This window comes from Zosterops lateralis (genome assembly GCF_965231275.1).
Source record: "Zosterops lateralis genome assembly, chromosome: 1".
NCBI classification, from domain to species: Eukaryota; Metazoa; Chordata; class Aves; order Passeriformes; family Zosteropidae; genus Zosterops; species Zosterops lateralis.
This window is the reverse complement of record NC_139762.1, coordinates 46,197,746-46,223,192: the sequence shown is the minus strand read 5'-3', so window position 1 is coordinate 46,223,192 and position 25,447 is coordinate 46,197,746. Positions and strand designations below refer to the sequence as shown.

General features: G+C 40.1%; 1 protein-coding gene across 3 annotated transcripts in view; it reads left to right on the top strand.

The window, feature by feature from the left end:
- Positions 1-25,447, top strand: part of TRAK1 (trafficking kinesin protein 1) — a 125,264-nt gene that overhangs the window by 40,668 nt on the left and 59,149 nt on the right. For all 3 annotated transcript variants that reach the window (XM_083859906.1, XM_083859904.1, XM_083859905.1), the window contains exons 2-3: positions 4,108-4,400; positions 19,049-19,243. Coding sequence is in view for 2 of the 3 variants with exons in the window: in XM_083859904.1 (XP_083716030.1) it covers positions 4,108-4,400; positions 19,049-19,243 (488 nt within the window). In the remaining variant the exon portion in view is untranslated. The remainder of the gene's footprint in view (positions 1-4,107; positions 4,401-19,048; positions 19,244-25,447) is intronic.

Sequence of the window (25,447 nt, the reverse complement as noted above, 5' to 3'; positions counted from 1 at the left end):
TTCTCATGTCCAGAATCCAGGAATGGCTAACAATTATAGAGATTTTTTTTTCCCCCGCTACCTCAAAACCATCGCATTTTGGCTGTTGTCTAATGTAAATGTGTCTGTTAGCTTTGAACTGCTTTGCCTAGATAACTGGTAAAGCTGTTTTTTTTAATTTTTTTTTTTTTCTTTTCTTTTTTTTTTTGGTTAGTGGAACACAGTGCTGACTAATCACAGCTCAGTTCTTAACTTGCCTTTTGTAATCTGGGCTGCCACAGGTACGCTGCAGTCAGTACCCAATGTACTACTTCATCAAGTCTTGGTTACATTGCAGTCATGGTCCAATCTATTGTCTGAACGTAGTGATAGATTGCAGAGGTGTTGCCTGTATGTAGAATTTAAGGTCTTGATATAGTGATCATGCCAGTACTCTGTTTTAGACATTTATTGGTTTAGACCAAAATCTGAGCATTCTGCAGAGGTGGTGTGCAGTTGTAAGCCTTTGTGTTTATATGAGCACTCTAACAAAGTGCAAGGTTGGAATGATTGCCTTTCAACAAACAACTGACAAAAAAGTGTTTTTTCGGAGTAGAATGACCTTTGTAAAAAATACATAGATGATGAACTTTAGGGAATTTTGCTCTTTCAGCAAACAGTTTTACACTGAAGAATTTAGTTCAAACATTCCAAACCAAATATTTCTTTAGTCCTGTAACTATCTATTGGCCTCAAACTGTCATTGTATTTAGACTGGGAGAAATAGTACAATACAGCTTTTACCGTATTGAGGCAAAAGCTGAATTATGTCATATTAGGTAGGAGAGGAGTTACTTAAATCCTCTATGCAATCTGCTGTTGACATACACAATAGAAAGAATGAAATGGGTTGGATTTTCATTAAGGAAAGTTATAATCTTATTTACAAAATCTGCACTTGTTTGGATTTCTGATTAAGTAGAAAACTACAATAATGATTTATATCCTCATTTGTATGTCAGAAGGAGTAAATACCAAGGAGGTCAATAACGATTTTTACCATATGAATGTTGTATTTCCTGGTGACACTGACTGAAGAATAATATTAATGTTGTTTATTTCCTGGGAACAGTAGCTACCATATCCATTTATCTTTGTGGCTGTTTTGACAATCTGGTAAATAGTGCTCAGTTGTTTTTATGTTCTGCAATGGGAAGACTTAGAAGTTTAAAGGACAAGTGTGCACTGCCTGGATTAGGTGGTAATATTTGCCTTGCAAGAGAGGCCATGCAAACAGTGCCTCTGTAGATTTTAGAAGAGTGAAAAGCTTTTCTCCCCTGTGTTTATGGAATCTGAGGCTATTTAGTAAGTCTGAAAGGAAGCATTCACACATTTATTCTGACTTTCTTTCCTCCATGATAAAAGGTTTTAAGATCAAGGCAAATTCTCTTCCTTTAACCTGAACTTGACTTTCTCATGTAGATGCTTCATGTGTTTCTGTAGTAGACCAGGCAGTCCGACTGTTGTGAATTTTAGCTTTTGTTCCTTCTCTGTGCTTTCAAGCTTATTTTCTTCTTGTTTCCATAAGTGCAAACAGTGAAACAGTTTGTGTGAAGGAAGAGCATAGATGACATTTGTTTCTGGATGCGTACCTCTATTTACTCTTAACAGAGCCGAGGGCTGATGTGGAGCTTAGAGGAGAGGGGAGAACTGCTTCCATGGTACCTCAGTGGAGTGAATGTTTAGAGGTGAAATTCATTCAACACAAACTTCTAATGCAAATTGGAATGTTATGTTCTGGCCAAAAGCACTTTTGGTCAGAACCATGTGGGAGAGAGTCAGAAATAGTGGTCAGGTATGTCAGATGTTGGATGTCATTTGTTCAGAAAAGTTACAAGATCTTAAATTCCCAGAACTCACTTGAAGGCCACACACAAATCACCCCTTGGTTATCAGTGTTATTTTATTCAGGATTGCTGTTTTCCTACTGGCTTCCTGAGGTTGCTAAGGCAGGGCCTGGGGAGGAGGAGAGAGGAGGGCAAGAGAAGCTGAAAAGTGCTGTTGATGCTTTTAGTTATTTAATCTTGGTCGTGGCCTTGTTCATAATAAGACACTTATCTAACAGTTTCCCAAAACAAATGTAATTCACAGATGTGTGGTAGCAGCTAGGACAAAATTGAGCCTGTCTAATGAATCAGTCTATATATTTCCAGTAGTTTTTCTTGTTTATAGCTTAAACTGTTTCTATCTTCAGTGCAGAGGGGAAAATTAAGGTTTGCGTTTTGATTCCAACTTCATTTGAGCAAATAATTTCTAATATCAGTAATCTCTCTTGTTATTTCTAAAGAGCTACTTGAAAGGGGACCATTTTAAAAGTAATTGGTACAAATAAGCCCATTGTTTTTTTCAGAATGTACTGTGAGAGTGCAGGAATAATGGATGCTCTGCAGGGGAACCATAACACTTTCTGTTAAAGCACTCAAGTGAAACTTTCTCTTCCTGCTGCCACAGTAGAGTATAATTTTTATTAGGGTATAGCATAAATTTATCATTCAGTTTAGTATGTTCCTTTAGCTGTTACAGTCCTTACAAAATGCAGTTTTTGAGTCTCTGAGTATGAGACATACTTCCAGGTTAAACGATACCATGCAGGAATACAAATGTATGTAACTGAGGAAAACTTAATGAAATGCTATTTTGTGTATAAGGGTGGTTTTTCCAAGAGTTGATATTGCCCATCTGTTTTCTAGTTATGATGTTCTGATTTCAGTGCAAATGTATCCTTGCCGAGACCCTCTGAAAGGGGGAGAGAATTTTGCTTTTTCTTGTTCTAATGCCTGTGCTGAAGGGAAAAAATAGGTAGACAAAAACGATGCTGGTGCAGTGTTCCAGCTTTGTTGCAAGACTTTTCTGGAGCTTACTCCCAGAAGATCTGAACACCTGATCTTTGTCTTGACAGTTTAGAGACTGATATTTGAGTCTTGCAGTGAGTTTCTAGAAATACTGTCATGTTCTGGTGGAGCAATAATGTTATTGGCTAGAAATGCCAGAAAACAGGATGCCAAAATAGTGAGTGTAACTTCAGCAGCAAAATATTATTATCTGGACATGTTCCAGGGATTAGAGAGAGCCTTTTCCACATGGAATTCTCAAAAAACCCCTGTTCTGGTTCTCAGTGAAGCACTGAACATAGCATGTTCTGTTGCTGCACTTGCATATGGACTTGCACCCACACCTGCTGCTTGCAAATCAGTGCAATTGTGTTTTCTTGCTGTCTTCCTGTTTTTCCCATGTTGTCTGGGTGTTCCTGTGGGGCTTGTTCTTCAGCTGCTGCTTATGCGTTGTAGCTATTACATATATAAAGTCTTTCAAGTCCTTTCCCAAGTCTGTTTTTCTGCAATCCCACGATAATATTTTTCTTTCCTAGCAGTAGGGAGCATTTGCTTACACTGCTGATAATCAAAAGCTGTGCCATACCACCAGCTTTTGCAGTGCCTTTAGCTCCCTATGCAAAAGGTCTGGTTAAGTTTTGGGAGAAATGCGGTCTTTTTCATTCCTTCTCTGGCCAGTTCCATCTTCCTGGGGACATCAGTATCCAGCCTTGAGGGACCAGCAGTGTGGTCAGTCTTTTAACTCAGAGCACCTTGAGTTTTGTTTTCTATGTTCCCTGTAAAAGGAGCAGAGGCTGGGCTGTACAGTGCAGAGGAAAGTCTAGTACGGTTATAGCATAAACTTCTAATCATTGCTGGTTTTTTTGCTATCAGTTGATTTCAAATTATGGTGTTATTAAAGTGCCAGTAAATCAACCAGGGATGTGCAGCCTGTCTGTATCTCCTGGCTCATAGAGATGCTGAGTTACACATAACTTTGGCCTGGCTGACATGAGAGAAAGTTGGTGAATGAGCCAAGGTGAATGAACTGTGCTTACTGCAAGTTGGGGTAGGCAAAAATATGGATGTTTAATCAGCTGTTGGTAAAAAACACAGTACAAGGACTGGCACTTTGCTACTGTGCAAGGTGCAGAGTGCACATGACTGGGGAAAGTGCAGAGACAGGCAGTTGCTCCACACGTGAAGAGAAATCGTCTCTCCTGATATACACTGTTTGGAATGGCTTGAATTGAATATTTGTTCCTTTTGCGTTCTGCAGACTTCTTGAAGCCAACTCTAGTGAAGAGAAGGAGTTCCATCTGTGCCAGCCAGCCCCAGTCTGCAGTGCTGGTCCCCCTGATGGCCCATTGTACGAGCCTGTGAAACCTGCCAAGCTGGACGCCACAGCTTTGCACGACTGCACTTTGGCCGCCGCCGTGCCTCCCTCGGAGCTGTCGAGCCATGCAGTCCTAGCCCGCGACACAGGCATTCACGAGGAGCACTATGTAAGCGAGGGCGTGGAAGATGATGTGCCAGACTGCAGAGAGTACAGAGATGCCTGCACCATTACTGGTAAGCAGTCAAATCCTTTACCTTGGTGAGCATGTAGAGTTAAGCTTCTGTTCTTAAGTTTGTGGTGGGGTATCTGCTTCATGGATGGTGCTGCTGCTGTTCTGCACTTTTTTTTCTTGTTTAAGAAGTGATTTCACAGGCACCAGGATTTTCAGTGACAGCACTTTGTAATGCTTAAGGTCCTTGCAAATAGGCCAGAACAATGACAGTTGTGAAACCAGGTTACTCTAATAATCTACTAGGGAAGTTGAACCATTTGAAAATTTGTTTGAATGATAACGAAAGTCAGGGATGAGGAGAAAGGGATACTGCACCTTAAAGTTTATGGAATGCTTGTCCTAATGATCAGCATAATTTAGAGTTTTATCTTCATATGAGAATTGTTTTGGGGGAGAAAAGGGATGGGAAAAATAGGATGTAACATTTTTACTGTACATATTTTTGCTTTTTAAAGTAATTTCATTTTCACATTTGTTTTGGAACACTAAAAGTTAAAGTATATGGAGTAGCTTTTTCTGCATGCTTTTATGAAAGGTTGAATACCTTATTATAAATTCATACAAATAAATGGAATATATTTTGAAGTATAGTCTTTTAAATAGAATTAGATTCTTAGTGCTGTGGTCAGCTAACCCATTTTTTTTTGTGTTTGAATAATCATTGTAACTCAGTTTAGTCATGTTTATGGCCAAAAAATGACAGGGAGCTTCCATTCCAAATGCATGGTTTGTTGGCTGAGCTGCATGGCTTCTTTTAGCCTAATGTGACCTTGTGAGTTCCAAGCCCTTTTGGGAATGTTTGAGGAGTCAGCTGAGTTTTTGGAAGGGAGAAATGAGATGTCTGAGAAAAACAGCAATAAGACTAAGGCCATTCTAATTGGCAGCCAGATACTTTTATCCTGAGTTACTTTCAGCCCTTTCTAGAATTGTCATTAAATCAGAGACCTGGCTAGTGGTGACTGTCAGCAGCTGCTTTAGTAGCATGACTTAGCTTAGCTCAGCCCAACAGTGGTGTAGTTACTAAGGGCTCATACTCTGAAAAAAAGAAAATAGAAAGAAGAGCAGAAGTGCTCTCAAGTCCACCCTGATTTCCTTGGGAAGGCAAGCAGCAGGATTAACACTAGAGTCACTTTGTCGGGTATGTGTCTATATAAAATAGATGTCTTGTTTAAACAAACTCACTTGCCGTATTTCCTTCCTTGTTTTCATGGATTTAGAGCTTCTTAACTGGTTAGTTCAAAAATGGTCATCTTTTTGACTTCCATGTTGGTATTTTTGTTGGGTAGACTAGAAACTACACATCACATAAATGCATTCTGGGTAATATAACTCTGTTTTCCAGGCCCCTTGTTGAAGGATCTTGTAATCTGTTCTGTTGGGTGTGGCCTGTCTCCTCTTCAGCCACTCTCCCCCCTCCTTGGTTAAAAGGAATTTAACTTTGTTTTTCTGTTTCTGACTACAAGCCATAACAACCAACTTCTTTCGCGAATCAAGATGCCTTCTTGATTACCCTTTCTTGAAAGACAAGACAAACTCACTTTTTAACATTTAAAAAGTTTTTATTAAATGGAGGCCAGTGCATGTTCTTGCTACTTCACGTTCCTTCAAGCCCAATGTAGTTTCTGAATCTTCCTTCATGTTTTAGCTGTCAGCCAAGTGTTGTTTACAGATTGGTCCTAAATTGCTTTTTCAAATGGATTTGCTATTCTGTGGTGTCAGATTCGTACTGTTTGTGACTTCAGGAAAACATGATGTGACTTGCAGTAGAAATAGCAGTGTTTTTGTTGATTGTTTGGTGGTTCTTTTTGGTGTTGTGGATTTTTGAGCTTCAGCTTTTTGTTGTGCATTTTAAAGGTGTTAGAGGGCATAGGCTGGAAGTAAGGAATTGGTTTTATATTCCCTCTGTAAAATCCTTATCAGTATTCTGTGCAGGTATGCAGTGTATAGCCTTGAAACAATCTAAAAGATAAATACTTGATTGAATTGTGAGGATTATCAGAGCCTTTAACATGGAGACTTTGTTTAGTTCTAATTGACAAGTTAGCACTGTTTGCAGTTTTAAATTGATAAGTGGGAAAAAAATTGCTCATATCAAGTCTACATATACTATACTTTTTCCTCTGATGCCAAGCTTTGACTCATCCTAGAGCTGAAATTCAGCAGTCATGGTAATCTATATTTTTTAAATAGTCTTAAATTAACACCTACAGCCTATTGTACATGTTATCTGCAAAAATTCTTGCAAATAAAGGCTTGAGCACAGTTAAGAAAAGAATGGGAAACTGAGGCAGAGTGTGGTGTGGTGATGCTTTCTGGAATGCAGCAAGCTAATGGCAATTGGAGCTATCTCTGATACAGCTAATAGCAAGTTATGGGGTGCACATTTTGCTATTTAACTTTTCAAGACCATTGATGCTCAAAGAATTTATAATGCTGCTTCCTTTTCTTTTTGTTACTGTTTTTGTTTCCTGTTTTGTTTGCTGGCAATAGAGAGGCACTTTGGCATTCTCTGTCAGCAGCAGCATCTTTCCTGCCTAGGACCCAAGAGCCGATTCAATGTAATTGAGGGCGTAGCATATTCTGATTGTGCTAAGTATGTGTTCTTGGATATAGGGTTGGCTTAAGCATTTCTGGTCCCCAAACCATCTCAGAATTGTGCTTGAACAGATTTCTGTGGGAGTGCAACTAGAGGTATTTTAGGGAACTGGTCTGGATAGAATCCTTGCTGTGCTTTTGTGTCAGAGAGGAGATGAGAGTTACTTTTTAGTTAGGTCACACCTCTGATCAGTCCTCTTGTGTGGCCTAAAAGCAATTCTGTTGGCATAACAGAGGCAATAAGCACTGTAGAGCTGGGCCCAGGTGACACAGACGGTGTGGTGAAAAATTCCTGGAGCCAATGGCTGAGAGAGGGACAGCACTCTAAAAGCACCTTTCCCACTGAGTTTGATACTAAAGCACCATCCAAAGCTCATAGGTGCTGCAAGTGAAGCTTTATGCAGGTAGATGCATATGAATCTGTGCTGACTTCAGCACAGAAGGGCTAATGAAGTAGGGTAGCTGATCCATTGAAAAAAAATTGTAAATGTTTTAAGAGTTATTATGAAAAAGGTGCTGGTGGAGCACATAATTTCTAAACGATAAACCCGGAAATTGACTCAGTAGCAGTTGTAATAGATTTTTTGTTTTGTTATATTTCATTCTAGGTTTTGTTAGCAAGATTTGGGGGGAAAGATCAATGTAGTCTGACTTCAGGTTTTCTATTGCTATTGATTATGGAGCTCCTGCAGGTAAATAGGCAGGAGACTCAAGCCCTGAGGTTGGTGGACAGTGAGGCAGCACTGTATGGAAGTGGCATGGTGCTGCTAGGTATGGGAGGCACCTATCCGTGTCCTAGTTGTTTTTCTTTCCTTTTAACTTTTCTTACTGCTCTCATTCATCCCAGAGTGTAGAGATAGGAATACGGATGTAGCACCATCTAGTGTTCCTTCTGCTAGAAAGGGAGTGGAAATGCTTTTCAAGGTCTGTCTTTTCTGTAATTGCAGTGCAGGCTGGAATACTTTCAGTCAGATGTTGATGAAAACATCAACTGGAGCTGGGGCCTTTCTTCTCCAACACCACCACCACCCCATCCCATTTTTTGTAGAGCAGGAAGAGCTGTAATCTTGACATGAAAAAGCAGGGAATCACCAAATTGTGCAGTAGTCTCAATTTTATGAATTACAAAAGCCTCTTAGTTTGATTGCCTTTTTCTTATCTGTTAGCTGCTGTCAGACAAATCCTGTCTTCCTGGAAATGGGGAGTACAGTGGGGATGGAAGTCTGAAATATCACTGGATATTACTCTTGCGATAGCTGTCTGACTACCAGAATATTTCTGTGAGGCTTCTTGGTTTTGTTTTTTTTCTATTTTTCTCTTTAAATATGCTTAACACAGTATTCTTAGACGTCCTCAGCAAGTTAACTTTGTCTGCTTTTGCATGTCTGAATACTCATTATTTGCACTGATTTTGGTATGGTGTACTTTGTAATTCAAGAGCTAACTGCTTAATATGCCATGTAGGTTTCCTTCATCCCTCTCTGAAAAGGGAGAGAATGAATGGACTGTAATTTAAATTGCCCAGCTCCTTCATTAGTTTGCATGATTCATTTGTTAATTGTACTAGTTACTCTTACTAAATGCATGTAGGAGTGTGTTTTCTGGCTGTTTAGGACAATTTCCTGAGGGCTGTTGAATTATTGGGAAATGCTCTGTGGTAATAACCTGTTCTGTGTCTTACTTTGTTGCAATTAACACAAGTAGGGTGGTTTTTTTTTTTTTTTTTTTTTTTTTTTTTTTTTTTTTTTTAATTTCTAAAAACAAAGCTACATTACAGGAGGGGTGAAACAATGAATTCTTTTTTTCCTCAGCAGAAAGATGTCAGAAGAGTTGGTATTGTTTGACCTTCCTTGCGGGTTGTGTAACTTGCACTTTACTGCAGTGACTGCAGTGGAAGGAGTCATAACATCCAGAGAAACCAACTTTCTCTTGTTGTCAAAGCTCATTCACACAATCTCCTAGCAGTGTTTGGGTGCAGAAAGTTTTCTCTGGGTTTTCATTCTGGCTTTATACTTATTCAGGCTTTAAATATGTTCCCATATGAAACAGACATTCTGTTCTCTTCCACCAAATGACCATTCTTCATGGCAACATCAGCCAATTTTGATAACTGACTGATCCTACAGATGTAGTGGTGTTGTTCTGACCATTTCTTTATGTAATCACTTTATTTTAAAAGATAAAAGATGCTTAGGGCCCACAGAATTTCCATTCCATTGTGTGTGTGATCCCCAAGATGCATATTTTTGTGTTGAAAGGTTGATTTTCTGTTCCTTCTATTTAAGTGTGATAAAGCATGATTACTCAAAATTAACTCCATAGAGATTTAGGTATTACAGGTTGTTGTGAGATTGCTTTACTGCTGTTATGCTGGTGGTGGGGAGGATGCTGTACCTGTGGCTGGTCCTGTGTCCTGTTCTAGGTGTGTGAGTTACCACCAGCAACCATGTGCTTGCTATTCTGAGACTGTTCAACAGACTGCTCTCATTGGTTTTGGTGACTGTTACAGGCCTGCTGTTTGACTTCTAAGTTTTAAATGATTAAAAAGGAATTGATAAAAAATTAACAGTTTTGAATTGTTTCTCATTATTTGAATCTCTCCAAGTTCAGTTGTGGTTACCTTTCTCTTTTAGTGGAGTGTAACTTGCTCCAGCATTTGCTTCTTTTTCTGCTCCTGGTTTGGGGTGGGACTTCCACGCTTTTTTCAGTTTTGTCAATATGAGAGAAGAAATGTAAAAATATTGCTTAGTGAAGTTGGAACTCAAGCAAAGAGCATAAGAAATGCTCTGCTGTATTGGACAAGCTGGCTCAGGACTGTTTCTGACTCCAAAAACCGCAGATACTGGATATGGAGATCATGTACTCAGCCACGCTCAGTAGTTTACTCTCAGCATAAGTAACCCCATCATGCAGAGCTATTTAATGTTGGAACATGTCTGTAGCTTTTTCTTATCTGGATCTGCTGATTGTTTTACCCTGGAAGTTCATGGTTGCTACTCCTGTGTGCAGTGACATCAATCTTGCAGTTTCTGTCAGTATTTGCCCTGATTATCCAGGATTTTGGTGAATATCAGTTGTTCTGTCCCCTTATCAAGTTATCTTAATGATTTTAAGAAACCTTCATAGCTTCTACACCCCTGCCTATTCTTTCAGCTCTCTTAGTCTCTCCTTTGAAGAGAGAATATGAAGCTATGAGAATGTTGGTCCTTTCCTCAACCCATTTACTTTATTCTAAGTTATTGTCAGCAGTCTCATCCTGTAAGCTCGATCTAGTTTTGGTCTCTTCTCCCTCTTTCCCTACACTTCTGTAAGCAGTGATTGCTAAATTCTGAGCAGTCTTCCTTTCTCTAAAGCATTCCGAAAATACCAGTCCTGTTAACATGAGATAGCTCCTTCAGCATGACTGGAACAATTTTATGAGTCTGCCTTTATTTCTGTCTAGCATACTCTGACAAAATGATCTTATTCTCTGTGCCTGCTGCATCATTGCCTCTATTTTGAATTTTCTGTCTGGCTTCTGGTGCATTCTCGGTCAGCTTCATGCAGATTCTCCCCCCCTCACATCCTCCCTGCAGTTGCTTTCCAGCTCTTACCTTTTTCAAGTAACCTGGTGCTTTTTTCTGATTCCTCTCTCATGTCAGGTTGTTACATTACCTCTTAATCTGTATCTTGGGCATATGTTTTTATTTTATCAAGGATTATCTTTTTTGTGGTTGGATGACATTCGGTTGGTTTGTTTTCCCTTAAGCAGAATTCTGCTGTGATCTCTATCTAGCCCTCGTACTTATTACTTCTTAACATGATACATGGTTTTTAGTGTAAACTGTCAATTCTGAAGTCACTATGAAAGCGACTGTTGGAATTACAATTGCAATTGGAGCACAATTACAGTGTGACATTTTTAAAGGCATTCTTCTTAGATTTCCCTTGTTTTGGGAAGCACTTATCATTCCTGAATATGTACTTTATTCAAGGTAGGGATGCATGAAAGCAGTAGGTGTTCCTCTGTGTTCTGAGTTTGTTCTTTGGAGAAAGTACTGAAGGTCAGTGCCTGGTAAATTTTTTGGGGGATTTTTTTTTGGTTTGCATTTTTTGTTTTCATGTTGTGGTGCAGTGAATAGTCCAGGAAGACTGAATAGCTCCATTTGATTACTGGTGCATTTAAATATGCGAAAATAGCTTTCCTTCCGTAATTTAGTTCTATAACACAAGAAGTTCAGCTTTACCCTTCTCCCTCAATGTGTGTGTGTCCATCATGAAACAACACATTTTTCACTTAAAGTAAGCATCTGTAAAGAGCAAGCTACATAAGATTTAATTCTCATGTTTTGCTTGTGATTCTGTGAAAGCTTTGTTGACAGCCATTGTTTAGTGGCTGGCACATTTTGTAGCTGTGCTGAACAACAAGGAAAGGCAGGACAATTGCCTTTCAGGGTTTTCATACTCAGTGATTTATCAATGGGTGTTTGAGACATTTGCAGTCTCTCTTGGCAGCTGGAAGATCCTAATGGTTAATGAATGTGTTTATTCTTACTGCTGCTGAACAGTGCATTGCCAGCATGCCTTTGGTACATGAATAGCTTTTGTTCTTACTCTAAAAGAATAGCCATGGTGGCAAAGTTTCCTTTTATTTTCTGTTTAATGTCAAAATCATGACTATGGATGCATTTATCTACAGGGAGAAACATTTCCATACTTTCATTTAAAGCAAAATTCATTTAAATTTATGGCATAGTGTACTGTAGGGTCCCAATATTTAATGGACTAAATCTGTTTCAGTTTTTATACCTAGCAAGAATGTGTATGTAGGATGGAACCAAAGCAGGGAGACTTCAACCTGGTAAACAATGGCATTCCTCACATTGAAACTGTAATTCCCAGGGGTTTCGTCTGTGTTAGCTTTGACATTCTCAACTTTATCCTAGTCTTGAGCAGGTGTGTTTGGCCAAGCCAAAAAGAGGTTGGCATGGAGTCTTTTGTTTTCCCATGGAAGCTGGAATTTTGTGCATTTTTTTTCCATGTTCAGAGGCAGAAGAACCACTGCTTAAACGATTTTGGTTAAAGGTGTGGCAGGACTTGCAATTTCAAATCATATCATGCCATACCAGTCAAATTAGAGAAGCTGCCATGGCTGTTTGAGGAGTCCGAGTTTTGGAGGTATGAGACAGCTTTCATGTTGAAGGGCTTTTCTTCCAGATGTTTGGCTTTGCAGCCAGCAGTGGGATTTCAGACGTATAAGGATGCTAAGGCTATCTTTCCCTTTGGACAAGTCTGTGAATTGGATTTTTATTTTTTTTCTTTGCTGGAGAATCTAACCACTTGCTTTACATTGAAACGCATCCTGAGTTCAGCAGTATTATTTGAAAGACTTCAGTACAGTTAGGTTAGCCACATTCTGGCCATCCTAGAACTGACATTGAATAGGAATATGGTAAGTTCTAGGGTTTTGCCTATTGCTTTGTACATATGCATGTACTTGTTAAATAATGTAATTGTAGACCTCAGTCAGTACTTAATGACTCTGTCTATGTGGGCCTACAGAACTCAAATAATGGATGACTACAGGCCATGTTTTCCTCTTCAGTAGCATAGGCAGCAGCCTAATTGTGTGGTAGAACTTTTCCCTCTGCTTTTCATTTTTATGTGGATCTGTTTGTAGTGATAATGACAAGATTGTTCAATCACTGTCTAAATGGACAGAAAGCCTGGGGAAGATGAGGCTGTTCCAGGCAGCCAGGAAATATCTGATTTAACAGCATTTTGAGAAAGACTATCCCTCTTGCTTCTGTCATTGGAATCTGGTTAGGCTTCTGAATATGTGGAATATCTGGAATATGTGGATCTTCTGAAAAAGGAGAATCCTAACAGAGTCGTGGCCTCCTGGCTGCTTGTTGATATAGATTAGGTGACTAATCTCAGTGTCATATGGAGCAAAATCAGCAGTCAAAATGTTTTGGTTATTTGGCATGGAATAGCCTCAACTCGATGAACTTCGATTTCTTGTGTTACATGTGGCTGGACTTTAGCCTCCATGCTGTAGCCCTTTTCGGCAGAGAACCTCACTTTTACTTAACTAGTATGGAGCCAGCACTGGGAGTGACCCATTGCAGGTATTGTGTGCTTTTTATTTTTTGGAATTGGTATTTATTGACTGTCTATTCTCAAAGATTTGAAACAGAGGAACTTAAAAAAAAAAAAAAATCTGAGAGAGCTAAGTGTCAAGGGTGAGTGTAATATGTGCATGGGAAATAGGACAGGACTGAAAACCAAGGAGAGGTGTATGTGGTGCCATGAAGTAACGTAGTAGATTTCTTTATTCTTCCAGCTTTCTTCGGAGAGTTTCCTTGTTTCTCTTGTCTTCTTTTTGTTACTGTGCTTGTATCTAATTCTCTTTCCTCAGCTGCCTCAAAAGCTAGTGACAAGTTTTGATGTTTTAGTTCTTTTGCAAGAAATGAAGGATTTGTGTGAGAGTGCTACTGAGGCATGTTTCTGTTTGCTTTTGGGTTTGTTTTAATTTCTTTTCTTTTGTTTGTTTGCTTTGTTTGTGTTTAAGAAGGAGAGAGTATTTAGACTGCCCTTCTCTGGCTGTGGGCTGAGCACCAGTTGCTGGAATTTAATGTGATGGAGTTTCCTGGAAGATGCTCAGGGTGGGCATGTGATACAGCCTGATGACCAAAGCTTGTGTTTTGAAGGTTGCCAAGCAGCCCAACAGTTCCCTATGGCCACACCCAGAGTGGAATTGTTTTGCTGCACACACCACTTCTGTTCAGCAGTCGTTTCCCTTTGCTCAGAGGAGGCACTTTTGGATAGCACAGCCACTTTGTGCTGTTTTCAATATGTTGGCTCCCACCAGGACTATAACTCAGGGGCACTGTGCTCTGGGAGTGATACTGTCCCTGGGTAGTTTTCTTGTGGTCTTTCTTGCGATGACTTGCGTGTTCTGGCATGCCTCTTCTTGAGTAGAGTCCTGACCCTGGCAGGGCTGGATTTATCAGTGATTGTTTTTTTCACTTACAGCAGTGGGCTGAAAGTGGAAAACTGGCTGGCAAAATGTCCTGTGGTATTTGGGGGTTCGGGTACTAAGGCAGTTCTGCCGGCAGGTGGCAGTTTGTACTCTCAGCAGGTTCTGTGTGGACCTGGGAGTCTTAACCGTGGGAGGCAAGCTCTGCTCGCAAGCAAATCCATAAAACAATGAAGATCAGGGATGGTTTGAACCAGAATGCAGACAGGCAGAAACTATGTATTTTATGTTCTTTGTGAGGACTGTACTGATAAGCTGTTTGCATTGTGTTTTAAAAGCTTCTGCAGATAGCAGGTTCTGAGATTTGTATGGTTCATTTTCTCTGCGTGTTTTCTGTATATTTTGGGGTGTTCTTTGTTGACTGCCACACTCCCCATGCCCTTGTCCTTTCTCATTATTCTAGGTTTATTCTCTGAATTTATTGTTAGTTCTAATGTGAAGTTTGTGCTGAAATTGAGTAAGTGCTTCTTCATCAGCCAAGCTAGGTTTTTCTTTCCTACAGTAAGATACATCCATAGCCATAAACATATGAAACCCAAAAGCCTGGTTTAGAGGAACAGAGGGAATAGAGTTTGACAGATGAGATGCTTTTAGGTGACCATGTTAATAGGAATGAGGTACTCAAAGCTGTCTACCTGTGGTTCATGTTGAACTTAGCTGGAGTTGAAGTTAGTTTGACTGAGGCTGAATTGCTTGATTGAGATGCTGGCATAGTTCTCCATCCAAGTAACACTGACAGCTAAGTATGTATGTAACTCTTCATGGGAAATGATCTGATGTATTGCCTGGCTGTGAGTGCAGGATGCAAAGGACAGTTGGATGACCCCCCCCAAAATGCCTTGTGATCTCTGTGTTGTGTGCAGAGGGAGGTAGGCATTCCTTGAGGAGTTGTGCTGTCTCCATACCGTTAGCTCCCATTGTTTTAGGCTTCTCACTCCATTTTCTCTGTGATCAACTCCTTCCTCACTTTTAAGCAGAGGAAAGATGTAAGTGTGCATCTGAAAATAACCAAGGTAACCGGATAACTCTTATCCTCACGTGCACACGGTTGTCCTGCAAATTATTTCTTTATCTGCACGTGGGGAGGAAAAAAAAAAAAAGTGGGGGATGGAAGAAGCCATCCTTCCACCCTCATTTCAGTCTCCACAGTGAAGAGTTAGTTTGCTATATTTAGAGCATTATTTATGGATAGAGATGTGCCTACAAGAAGGGAACCGATGAAATAGTCAAAGGAAGCATAATAAAAATTCCTTTAAGGAAATATAAGCAAGCTGAAATAACCAGTGAAACTTGAGTGGCTGTCTTAAGTTGAGAGGCATGGGGTAGAGAGGTTTAATATGTCCAGCAAGGGAGAAATGCACCAGCCCGTCAAATGCCAACGTATGAAGAGATGCAAAACAAGCTGGTAGGTTATCCATTAATAAGTGGGAATAAATATGCAGAAGAGAGCTCATCTGGAATGTTCTGCCTGTTTTGCAACTTCTTTATGGAAAGAGAAGATTAATTGTTTTAACTTAAGGGTGTTACATTTTTCTCGATAAAATGAAGGTACCACCTAGGAGAGGAGGAAGTGCTTTTATACCTGTTGGATATCAGTTAACCCAGTCATAAATCACAATCACAGATGACGCCTTGGGTGTTCTTAGTAAAGAAGTTACTTGATTGTTTGTCTTTGCAGTTCTAATCAGAAATAATAAAAAGATGTCTGTGGGGACACAATCAAGGTCTTATAAAAAATATACCTGGTGTTTGAGGATGGGGGATGGTATCTGCATATCTTCTCATAATAAATGTGTGCATCTCAGGAAAGGAAGGGGAGGAAAAGTGAAGGGGAAGAGATTGTGTAACTGTAGCACTGAGAATATTGCTGAGATTTAAGTGGTGAACTAATGTTTAGTCATGAACAAGTGTAATTATGGTGTCCTGTTTTTCTAAATAGGCAATTACATCAGAGCCTGTTCGTATTTCCTGCTGGTATACAGATTTTAAAATTGCAGTAGAAGTTAATGACAACAGCATCATAATAGTGTCATAAAAAGTTTCCTTTCCAATTGCTCATTAATATCTTTTCCAGTTATTGGGCCTTTTGAATTGTTTAGAATTACTCAGGATTTATTATATGGCAGAGTAGAAAAATTTTCTTGGTTGACTTGTCTTCCACGATAATTCTTATTTCTTTACTGCCTGCCCTTCACATTCCAGTGGATTTCTTTTCCACAATTAAACTGTATGGTTTTTTTTTTTTTTTCTGTGTGTGCATGGATTAGAGTTTTTTTTTTTCCCTCCTCACATTTTATTGGCCTCTTTCTTTGCATTCATTTTTCACTAGTTTTTGGGATAAAACAAGCCAATTTATTTATCTGTACAACTTTCTCAAGTCATTTATACAGTCTGTTTCTTCTGGATTGCTAATAAGAAAGAGAAAAACACTAAAGATTTGAATTTTTCAAAATTTTTATTTTTTGTTCTCAAGACCATCATCTTGGGCTGTGTAGACTCTTGCATTATTCCAAAGAGGAAAACTAACATTTTGGCCAGAAAAACTCCCCCAAAACAACCCCAATGAAAAAAATCAACTCCATATTCTTGAGATTGAGAGCAATTGGGTAATGCAAAGATAGATGTATAAAAGAAAATTCTTTTATGTGTACGTGTACACAGAAAGGCTTTTGAATGTCTAATGGATATCTGCAGGATTTTTTGAACATCACCTGTCTTTTCTGCACTCACATGGTTGCAGCCACTGAGATGATGCTGTGAGCCATTAAAAAGCTAGCCAGTAAAACAGAGAGTTTGTAGTTACAGGCTGGCTCTTGTCTTTCAAAGCATGGGGAGCAGATCTTGTTTCTCTGTGTAGGCCAGTAGTCCCTCTGAGAAGGTTGCAAGGACCTCTTAAAATGATGTGTGCGAATGATTCTTGCATTGCATGGAGCTCTATGAAAAAACAGATGCACACGTGGGCATCTCACTGCAGGGAGGCTTGGTAGTCACTCGTGTGTACAACACTTAGCAGAACAGTATGGATGAAGGTAGAGGAGAATAGCTCCTGATAGGTAATAGCAGACTCCTCAAACCATAAAGTACAACACAACTTTCCCAAGTGGATTATAGTTCTAGTCATCAGGGTTTTGTAAAGTATGTTGTAGGCAGGAGATTGACAGTATGAGTTCATCTTGGTATTCTCTGTTCTGTTGTCTGGTAGAATAGTAATGTTCTTGCAATTTTTAGTTGGGATGCTTTTGACAATGTAATTCCTGGCTTAGAAAGGTAAAAACCAGGTAATTAATGATGTATAGAGAAGTATGTGTTACTTCCTCATTCTCTCCTTTGACACAAGTGAGTTCTACTAAGTTACAGTGGAATTGCAGGTCTACGTCAATCCAGCAAGAATAAGTTCTTACAAAAATTGGTGCCTTTGTCAGGAAGCAGCAAGAGCAGGGCTGCCTTGTAGGCAGCCGACAGGATGGGAAGGGCACAATCCTTGTTGGCACAGCCCAGTCCCTTTGTTCCCAAGCAGAGCAAAGGTGCTGGCAGCAGTGGTTCACATTGGCTCTCCAGGGGTCGATCATCAGACAAATGCCAGCCACTGAGGAAGCCTGGACCATGAGTCAGTGTCAGCAGGGAGCAGAGCTGAGCACAGGCCTGCTTACAGCACTGCACAGGGCAGGACCAAGGACTGGGGTGTATATGGGGTTCCTGGCAGAAGGAACTGGCTGGGGACCATTACGAGCCTGGTCATGGCAATGTAAAGGTACATGGAGCACTCGGGGCTTCCAGTCTTTGCTGTTTAATCTGGAGTGAGTCTCAGCAAGAGTTGCAAGAGCTATGCCAATGGTTAAAGAGGGAGCTCTGATGCACTGCTCTTCCAAAAAGGCTTGGATAGCTCTTCCTTACTTTGTGTGTGGGGGTAGGGGTTGTGCTGGACCGGGATGTTTTCTCTTTGTACTGGTGCGGAAATGGAAAATGTGCAGATTGATGCACTAAGTATTTACTGAAAACATGCCATGGGTTGCTCAGTTTCTTAATAAATATTTAGTGTGACACTGTATTTAATTGTATATGATAATTAAACATATATTTAGAATTGTGATGACTGTTTTGGGTATTGATACACTCTCAAAATCCTTCATTATAATATACGTTAGAAGGTACCTCAGGAGGGTAATCTGTTCTGACTTCTACTAAAAGCAGGTCTTTCAGAGTAAGTGCTCATGGCATTGTTTACTTGACTTCTAGACTCCCTGTGCCCCTGTTTGACCAACTTCATGGTAAAGAAGTTTCTACCTTGAATTTGGTTTTTTTGTGTTAAAACTTCTCAGCTACCTTTTGGCCTAAATTCAAGGCTAATTTTATTTGTAACATTTTTGCAGTTGTTGTTGGCTGTCAGTATCCATTTTTAGAGCTGTGTGCAAAGCTGATTGATTTGTGAGCGTGAGGGGCTGCAGCACAGAATGCAAGTCAAGATAGTGTCAAAAGGTGCCCTGGAAGTTCCTGTAATCATCTTTACCAGTGTGTCTTAGGTATGAACTGTGACACTGTTTGCTATTGCAGTCCTGGATTTCTGTTTCATTTGAGAAAAATCTGCCAGCAGCAAAGGCAAAAAAATACAGTGGTACTGAATTGTGGTCCAAGACCAAGTTAAGGAGGATATGTAAGTCTTGCAAGCTGAAAATGATCTGTGAAGTAGAACATCAAAAATATCCATTCCTCTGTACATCAATTCTTCATACTCTGTTTGTAACCGTGTCTCTATTCCCTAGCCTAACCCACTTATTCCTCAATAAATGTCCCTGCTTCTAGAGGTGAGGCTTTTTGTCACTAAGAGAGCATGCCCTTGTATTACTAGTAAATATGATATTTGGGGATAATTTGTGCCAGACATATTTTCTAAACTTATTTGTATTTTATCTTCTAAACTTATTTGTATTGAGCTGTTCTTTACATCTTGTTACCAAAACAAACTGAAGTCTTTGAAAGTTTGTATGTACAGTACTCAAGGTAACTAACGGAGATTGTTCCTTTTCCTTTTACAGATGTGTGCAATAGTACCAATCTTCCTGAAGTTGAAATCATCAGTCTCCTGGAAGAGCAGCTGCCTCATTATAAGCTAAGAGCAGATACAATCTACGGTTATGACCACGACGACTGGCTTCACACACCTCTCATTTCCCCTGATGCGAATATTGACTTAACAACTGAGCAAATAGAAGAGACCTTGAAATACTTCCGTAAGTCAAAAATTCAGAATATGTACCGAGAAACAAATAAAATAGTGCTATTTTTGTTACCTTCTTTGAAGTATCTGTGCAATTCTTTGAAAGCTGTGGAGACCAAGAGAACAGTTTGTGATTTATTGCTTTGGTCTCCAAGATTGCAGTAGATAGAAAACAAAGGGAACATTTAATCAAGAACAGCTGTTGCATTTGTGATTTATCTGTGCACCTTTCCACATTATCAAATACCGGAGAAACTGAAGTATTTCTTTTTCCTTGTGATCTCTCTCAAAGAGACTGAAATTTCTGTATCTATGCAGCTAAGAAAGCTTAGACCTCTTTCCATATCCACTTTTTTTGAATGTGTTCTCTGACACATTGCACTGTTTTCTGGTGCCACTATGTGCCAGCATCACAGAAAGACATTAAATCATTTTGCTGCAACTTAAGCTTCTAGAAAACCCTTGTGAAGAACCATTGGTTAAGATGGTTGAGATTGGCTCTCTTCTGTTCATATTCATACTATCAGACAGAAAAATATTTGTGCCTAGGGGGAACATGAGTAGAGTTGTGACCTTTGTGGTTATTCATTCCTTTGTTTGAGCCTATAGATACCTCATCATGGTGAATGGATTCATGTCTCTCTGGTTTCTTCCACTGTGGGTATTGACTTAGGTGTGCAATTAGAGAAGACTTCTGTGATTCATCTCAATAACTGCTATGCCAAAGCAATAGCAGTGGATTTACATGGGTTGTACTAGTAGGTAGGTTGAGGTAGACTTTAGGTAGCACTGTAGAGCTTCAGAAGAGATGAGTTACAGGGCTCAGCACAAACCTGTGCATAGATGGCTTCATTGCATTCTGAAGCACCTGAACAATCTTTTTGTAAGGAGCACAGCTGCTAAAGAAAAGCATGAATAAATACTATGAAAAACTGAGTTCCTGGTGTTCATGCTTCAATAAAAAGGGTATGAAGTATTTTAGTAAATATCTTACATATACTCTCCACCTACCCCCAATCACATAAAAACAGTGGGAAGGGTGGGGAGACAAGCTGAAGCTGATCTGTGGAATCAAGTGTACTACCCCTGGTTTTGTAGCAGCCCATTAGTGCTGTAATAATGATGGCAGAAGCTGGCCTTAATAAATATTTTGAAATGTGAGGTCGATATAATATTTGAAATTCCAAGGTCTTTAGTAACTGATTAGGCCTGTCTTACAAGTAAAATTGTCTGTGTGGGTGGACTGTTGCAATAACCATGGGAGAAATGTTTTGCCAGTGGGACAAGAAGCTCAGAAATCCCCATGGCAGCATCTTTCTGCTTCCAACTGAGATATGATGGTAGGTGTGTGACTGCTGGGGATGGATACAAAACACAACCTGTGTGTAGGATGAACTGATGGCAGCCCTGAGGAAAAGGACTTGGGGGTGTTGATTGACAGCTCAACCTGATCCAGAAATGTGCACTTGTAGAAAAGAAAGCCAAATGTATCCTGAGCTGTATGGAAAGAAATGTAGCCAGCAGGTCCAGGGAGGTCAAGGGAGGTTCTCCCCATCTACTCTGTCCTTGTGAGGCTCCCACCTGGAGTATGTATCCAGCTTTGGGACCTCCAACGTAAGAAGTATGTGAACCTGTTGGAGCGAGTTCAGAGGGACACAAAGATGATCAGAGGGCTGGAGCACCTTTGCTGTGAAGACTGGCCAACAGAGTTGGAGTTGTTCAGCCTGGAGAAGAGAAGGCTTTGGAGAGAATTCAGAGCACCTTTCAGTACCTAAAAGGGGATACAGGAGAGCAAGAGAGGGCCTTTTAAGCAGGCCCTGTAGTGATAGGATAGGGATAATGACTTGAAACTGATCAGTTTAGGCTCAGTTTAGATTAGTTATGTGGAAAAAAATTCTTTACTGTGAGGATGATGAGGCACTGGAACAGCTTGCCCAACAAAGTTGTGGATGTCCCATCCCTAGAAATGATCAAAGTGAGCTTGAATGAGGCTTTGAGCAACCCAGCCTAGTTGAAGGTTCCCTGCCTATGGCAGGATGTTTGGAAATAGATTACTTCTAAAGGTCCCTTCTGACCCAAACCCTTCTATTATTCTCTGAAAATGAAGCTGTGAACAACAGAGAAATTGGATAGCATAGCTGCCTGAAACTGTGAATACTTAACAATTTTGTCTAGCTTTTAGCTTAGAAGCATAATGATTGCAACTTTATCATGTTGCTGTGGTTGTAGATTTTTTTCCAATTGAGTGGCTTGAATGAAAGAAAAAAAAACACCTGAGTGTAATTCCTGCCACAGTGTTTTCTGCTTTTATTAGGAAATGGGTGCTTAAAAAAGAGGAAGCAAGCAAAGAGATCATTGATAAATGTTTATTTCTAACTGCTTAGACAAACACTTGTGTATAGATAGTAGTTCAAAAAGTTTAAACAAAATTGGGTCTAGCCTTAGACTGATACCCTTGAAACTGATATCTCTGACTTTACCCTTGTTCAGCCACTCTAAACAAGTCACAGACTCCATCTATACATGAGAGTGCAAGAGCATAATAAGTTTGCATATTTCAAAATTATTGCATTGATTGCAAAAATTGGTATGGCACAATGAACTATAAAAGTAAAAATACTATTTTAAGTAAGTTGGCAGAAAGATTCTGTGAATTATGCCGCCACCTCTGTGAATTATGCCACCACCACTTTGGAGAGTGTTCCAGGGTGTGACTGCTTGCACAATTTTCAGTGCTGCAATTAAGCTACTCCTCTTTTACCTGTTTAGTTTGTTTCAAAAACCTTGATGAGGGTATGAGCAAATACTGTAGCTTGTCTCTTTGAAAGTTTGATTTTTCAGTGACTTAGGAAAATTTCCTTGCAGTTCTTTGGGTGTTGAGACTGATGGTGGTTTATAACCTGTTGGTGGGAATGTGAGGAGTTTCCCACTTTGTTGATCCATATAGCAGAAGAATCAGCAATGATCCTTGGGCATATTGCTGTGGGTTGTTAGAGCAGATTTTTCTGCCTTCCTGTAACTTTCCTGAGGTCCTCAGATCCAATTCACAAAGGCTTAGAATCTTCTGGGCCACATAACACAAGAGGATGGACTACGGCTCCTTAGCTCTCCTTTTTAATTAATTTTTAGAGATATTGGTATAAAAATGAACAGTCAAATATCCAAGCATTTTAATTTATTCACTGCTTTTTGTGGGGATTTAAGCTATAACACAGGATAGGTAATGTAGAGAATCAATTCTTGAATTTTAGTTTGCCATTGGGTAAAAAGGCAGTTGGGAGGAACTGAATAGTATTAGGTCTACAACTGTTCTTTTACCTTCTGGAACTCCAAAGCGCATCTTTGTTATTATTTCCTTCAGATGGAAGACTGAGACGGTTTTTGCCAAATGAATAAAATTAAACTGATCTTATCCTAAAGCATAATCAAATAAATTCTGTGTCATCTGACCAGTCTCATTAAGCTGTTGAGGCAGAGTGTCTTTTAAGTAAGCCCAAATGAAAGTATGATACAGCAAAATGACATTCTATCTCTCTGCCCCCAGATTAGGGGCAGTCAAGCTCACTTTTAGCAGGGGGCTGTGGGGATGTCTGTGTGAGAGCCAGACCTAGGGCACAGCTCTGAGCACAGCTACCAGGCTGTGAGCAGGCACAACAGTCTGGGTTTTTCCTTGGCAGCTTAGGGAGATGGGGCCCATCTGGGAACTCTCTGAGAAACTGAGGGTGCCCACTGCTGTTTGTAAGGTAAAGGTAAGTTGAACCACAGGAATGTGGGCCTCAGGAAGTCCTAGTGGTTCCTGAGAAGCTGTCAGCTGCTCTTGACCCAAAGATGTCCTTAGCCTTCTATGGAGCTGCTGCTCATTAGGGGTGGTCAGACACAGCCAACAGATGTAGTAGTTTCTCTGGAATGGTGCAAAGATGGGATCCTCATCTGAGTTCAGAATAACCTAAATTTTCAGATGTGGCACTGTGCCACAGGATGCATTCTCCAGGACAGGAGTACCTGTCCCTCAGAGCAGAGACTTCAGCCCAGACAGAGCTTCAGATTGGGAAGGCAGCCCTGCAAGAGCGAGGTTGCTAGAAGTGCCCAGAGCAGCTTCCTATCCTGAGTTAGAGAGAGATGCTTTCTTTTATGCAGGAGGTATGCTGCTGTGGAAAAGCTGTCACCAGCTGGAAAAGCTAAGAGGAAGTCAGCAGGCTGTGCAGCATCAGGGAGGGTGAGACATGGGCAGGATATAGGAGTGGCTGAGACATCAAAGGATTGTGCCCTCATTCAGAGGGACCTTGAGAGGCTTGACCCATGAGTCAAGAGCAGCCTTGTGCTATTCAGCAGAGGAAAGTGCAAAGTCCTGCAGCTGGGAGGAACAGCCCCATGCACCAGTAGATGCTGGGGTCCAGCTGTTGGAATGCAGCCTCTCAGGAAAGGACTTGGGGCACCCTGGTGGATACCAAGGTGGACATGAGCCAGAAATATGCCTCTGCTGAAAAGCAGACTAATGGCATTCTAAGCTGTACTAGGAAGAGTGGTGCCAGCAGTTTTAGGGAGTTGTACTTGACGTTGGCAAGGCCATGCCTGGAGTGCTTGGTCCCGTTCTGGGCTCCCTTATTCTATATTCCTTCAGTGTAATGCATTCCTTTCCTTTCCCAGGAAGCTGCAATTATGTCTCTCAGTGGGTTTTTTGCTTTGTTAGAAAAATAGGTCATAACCATGCAGCTGTAATATTTTTGTCTAGCCAATCAAGCAGGGTATTAAGCTCAACTTCATTTTACAAATGTTTTTGCTGTCTCCATGAAAAATATAACAAATAAAAAGGAGGATATTGTAATGTACATTATTTCCAGCTGGTGAACAGTTTGCAAAATTTGTTTCTTTAAAGCTTTATTGTTGATTTTCTTAATTCTTGATAGGGGTCTATACTATTAAATGTCTGGCTCTTGCTATTATGGTCTTATTTACAGTGTTTAAGTGTGCTCAGTGATACCTTAATTAAACTACACAGCTGGTTTTGCAGGAAGGTTGCTGAAGACATCAATTTTGATTTTATACAAATGCAAAAATAGTGCTCTCTAGTAATTATCTGGGGGAAGGGAGAAATAATCCTTTCATGTGGAAAATAGCTTTTTGTCATTAAGTACTTTAATTTCATCTGACTGTCCCTGTCTCATGTTAAATAATTTTATTTCAGTGGAAGAACAGTTTGACCCTCTTCTGCATTAGAAGAGTCTATTCCTTGTATCAGGTGAGGTCAGTGTGCCCTTAGGGTGTGAAGCCATGAGGTCTGCCCCATCTGTGGGAAACACTTGTACTATTTTGAAGCTGTGGATAGTCATCTCAGTTTGATGAAGAAGAATGAATCAAATCTGAAGCACCCATTTTTCTAAATACCAGTTCTGAAAGCTGCTGGTAATAATGCCCTCAGTGGTCTAGATTTTACTCTGGGTTCTACTCTTTCCAGGTAAAACAAGACTCCTTGCTAAGTAAAATACTACACTGGAAGTGATCACTTTCCTAAGCTGCAAAATTGTTTGCCTTTGCTAAATGTGTAGTCACAGGATGACTCCTATTCAGTGTTCTTTTAGAAGATGAAAACACCAGTAACTCTTCACTTCAGTAAAAGATTCCAGTTTAGAAATAAGTGTGACAGCCCATCCTTGAAAATCTGTTGGGCATTTAAATATGCCTGCTTTGTCAGTTTGCAAAGTATGTCTTGTGCCGATGCTTGACTGTGATCAATATGCATTGTATAGTGGTGGCCTCTACAGCTACTGCTCTGATAAAAAAGGATTCCAGGTGATGTTAATGGGATGGGCAACTTTATCCTGAGCGGCGGTGACTGTACTGGTGACTGTAGAAAATGATGATGCGATATGGTGTTTAATTATCTGAACCTTCCTGAGGCTGTAGCCAAGAGAAGAAATGTGAGCCAGAGGTAATCAAATTGGAAGTAATCCATTGCAGCTGCCATGGAAATACTCCATCCAACTCCAGTGTTGAGTTTCAAAAAGCCTCCTTACAAAATTGTAAAAGGTTTGGAGAAAAAAGCTGAGAATGACTAAGCATGAAAACACAGGATTTATAGTGACATCTACGTAATGACATCCTTTTAAGACTATTTGTCAGCAGAGATGACTTGCTGCTGCTTTGCACCCTGGCAGCACAGTGCACTACCATCTTGAGTGTGCTGCTGGGGTAGATGAAAGTACCTTTGTCAAAAATT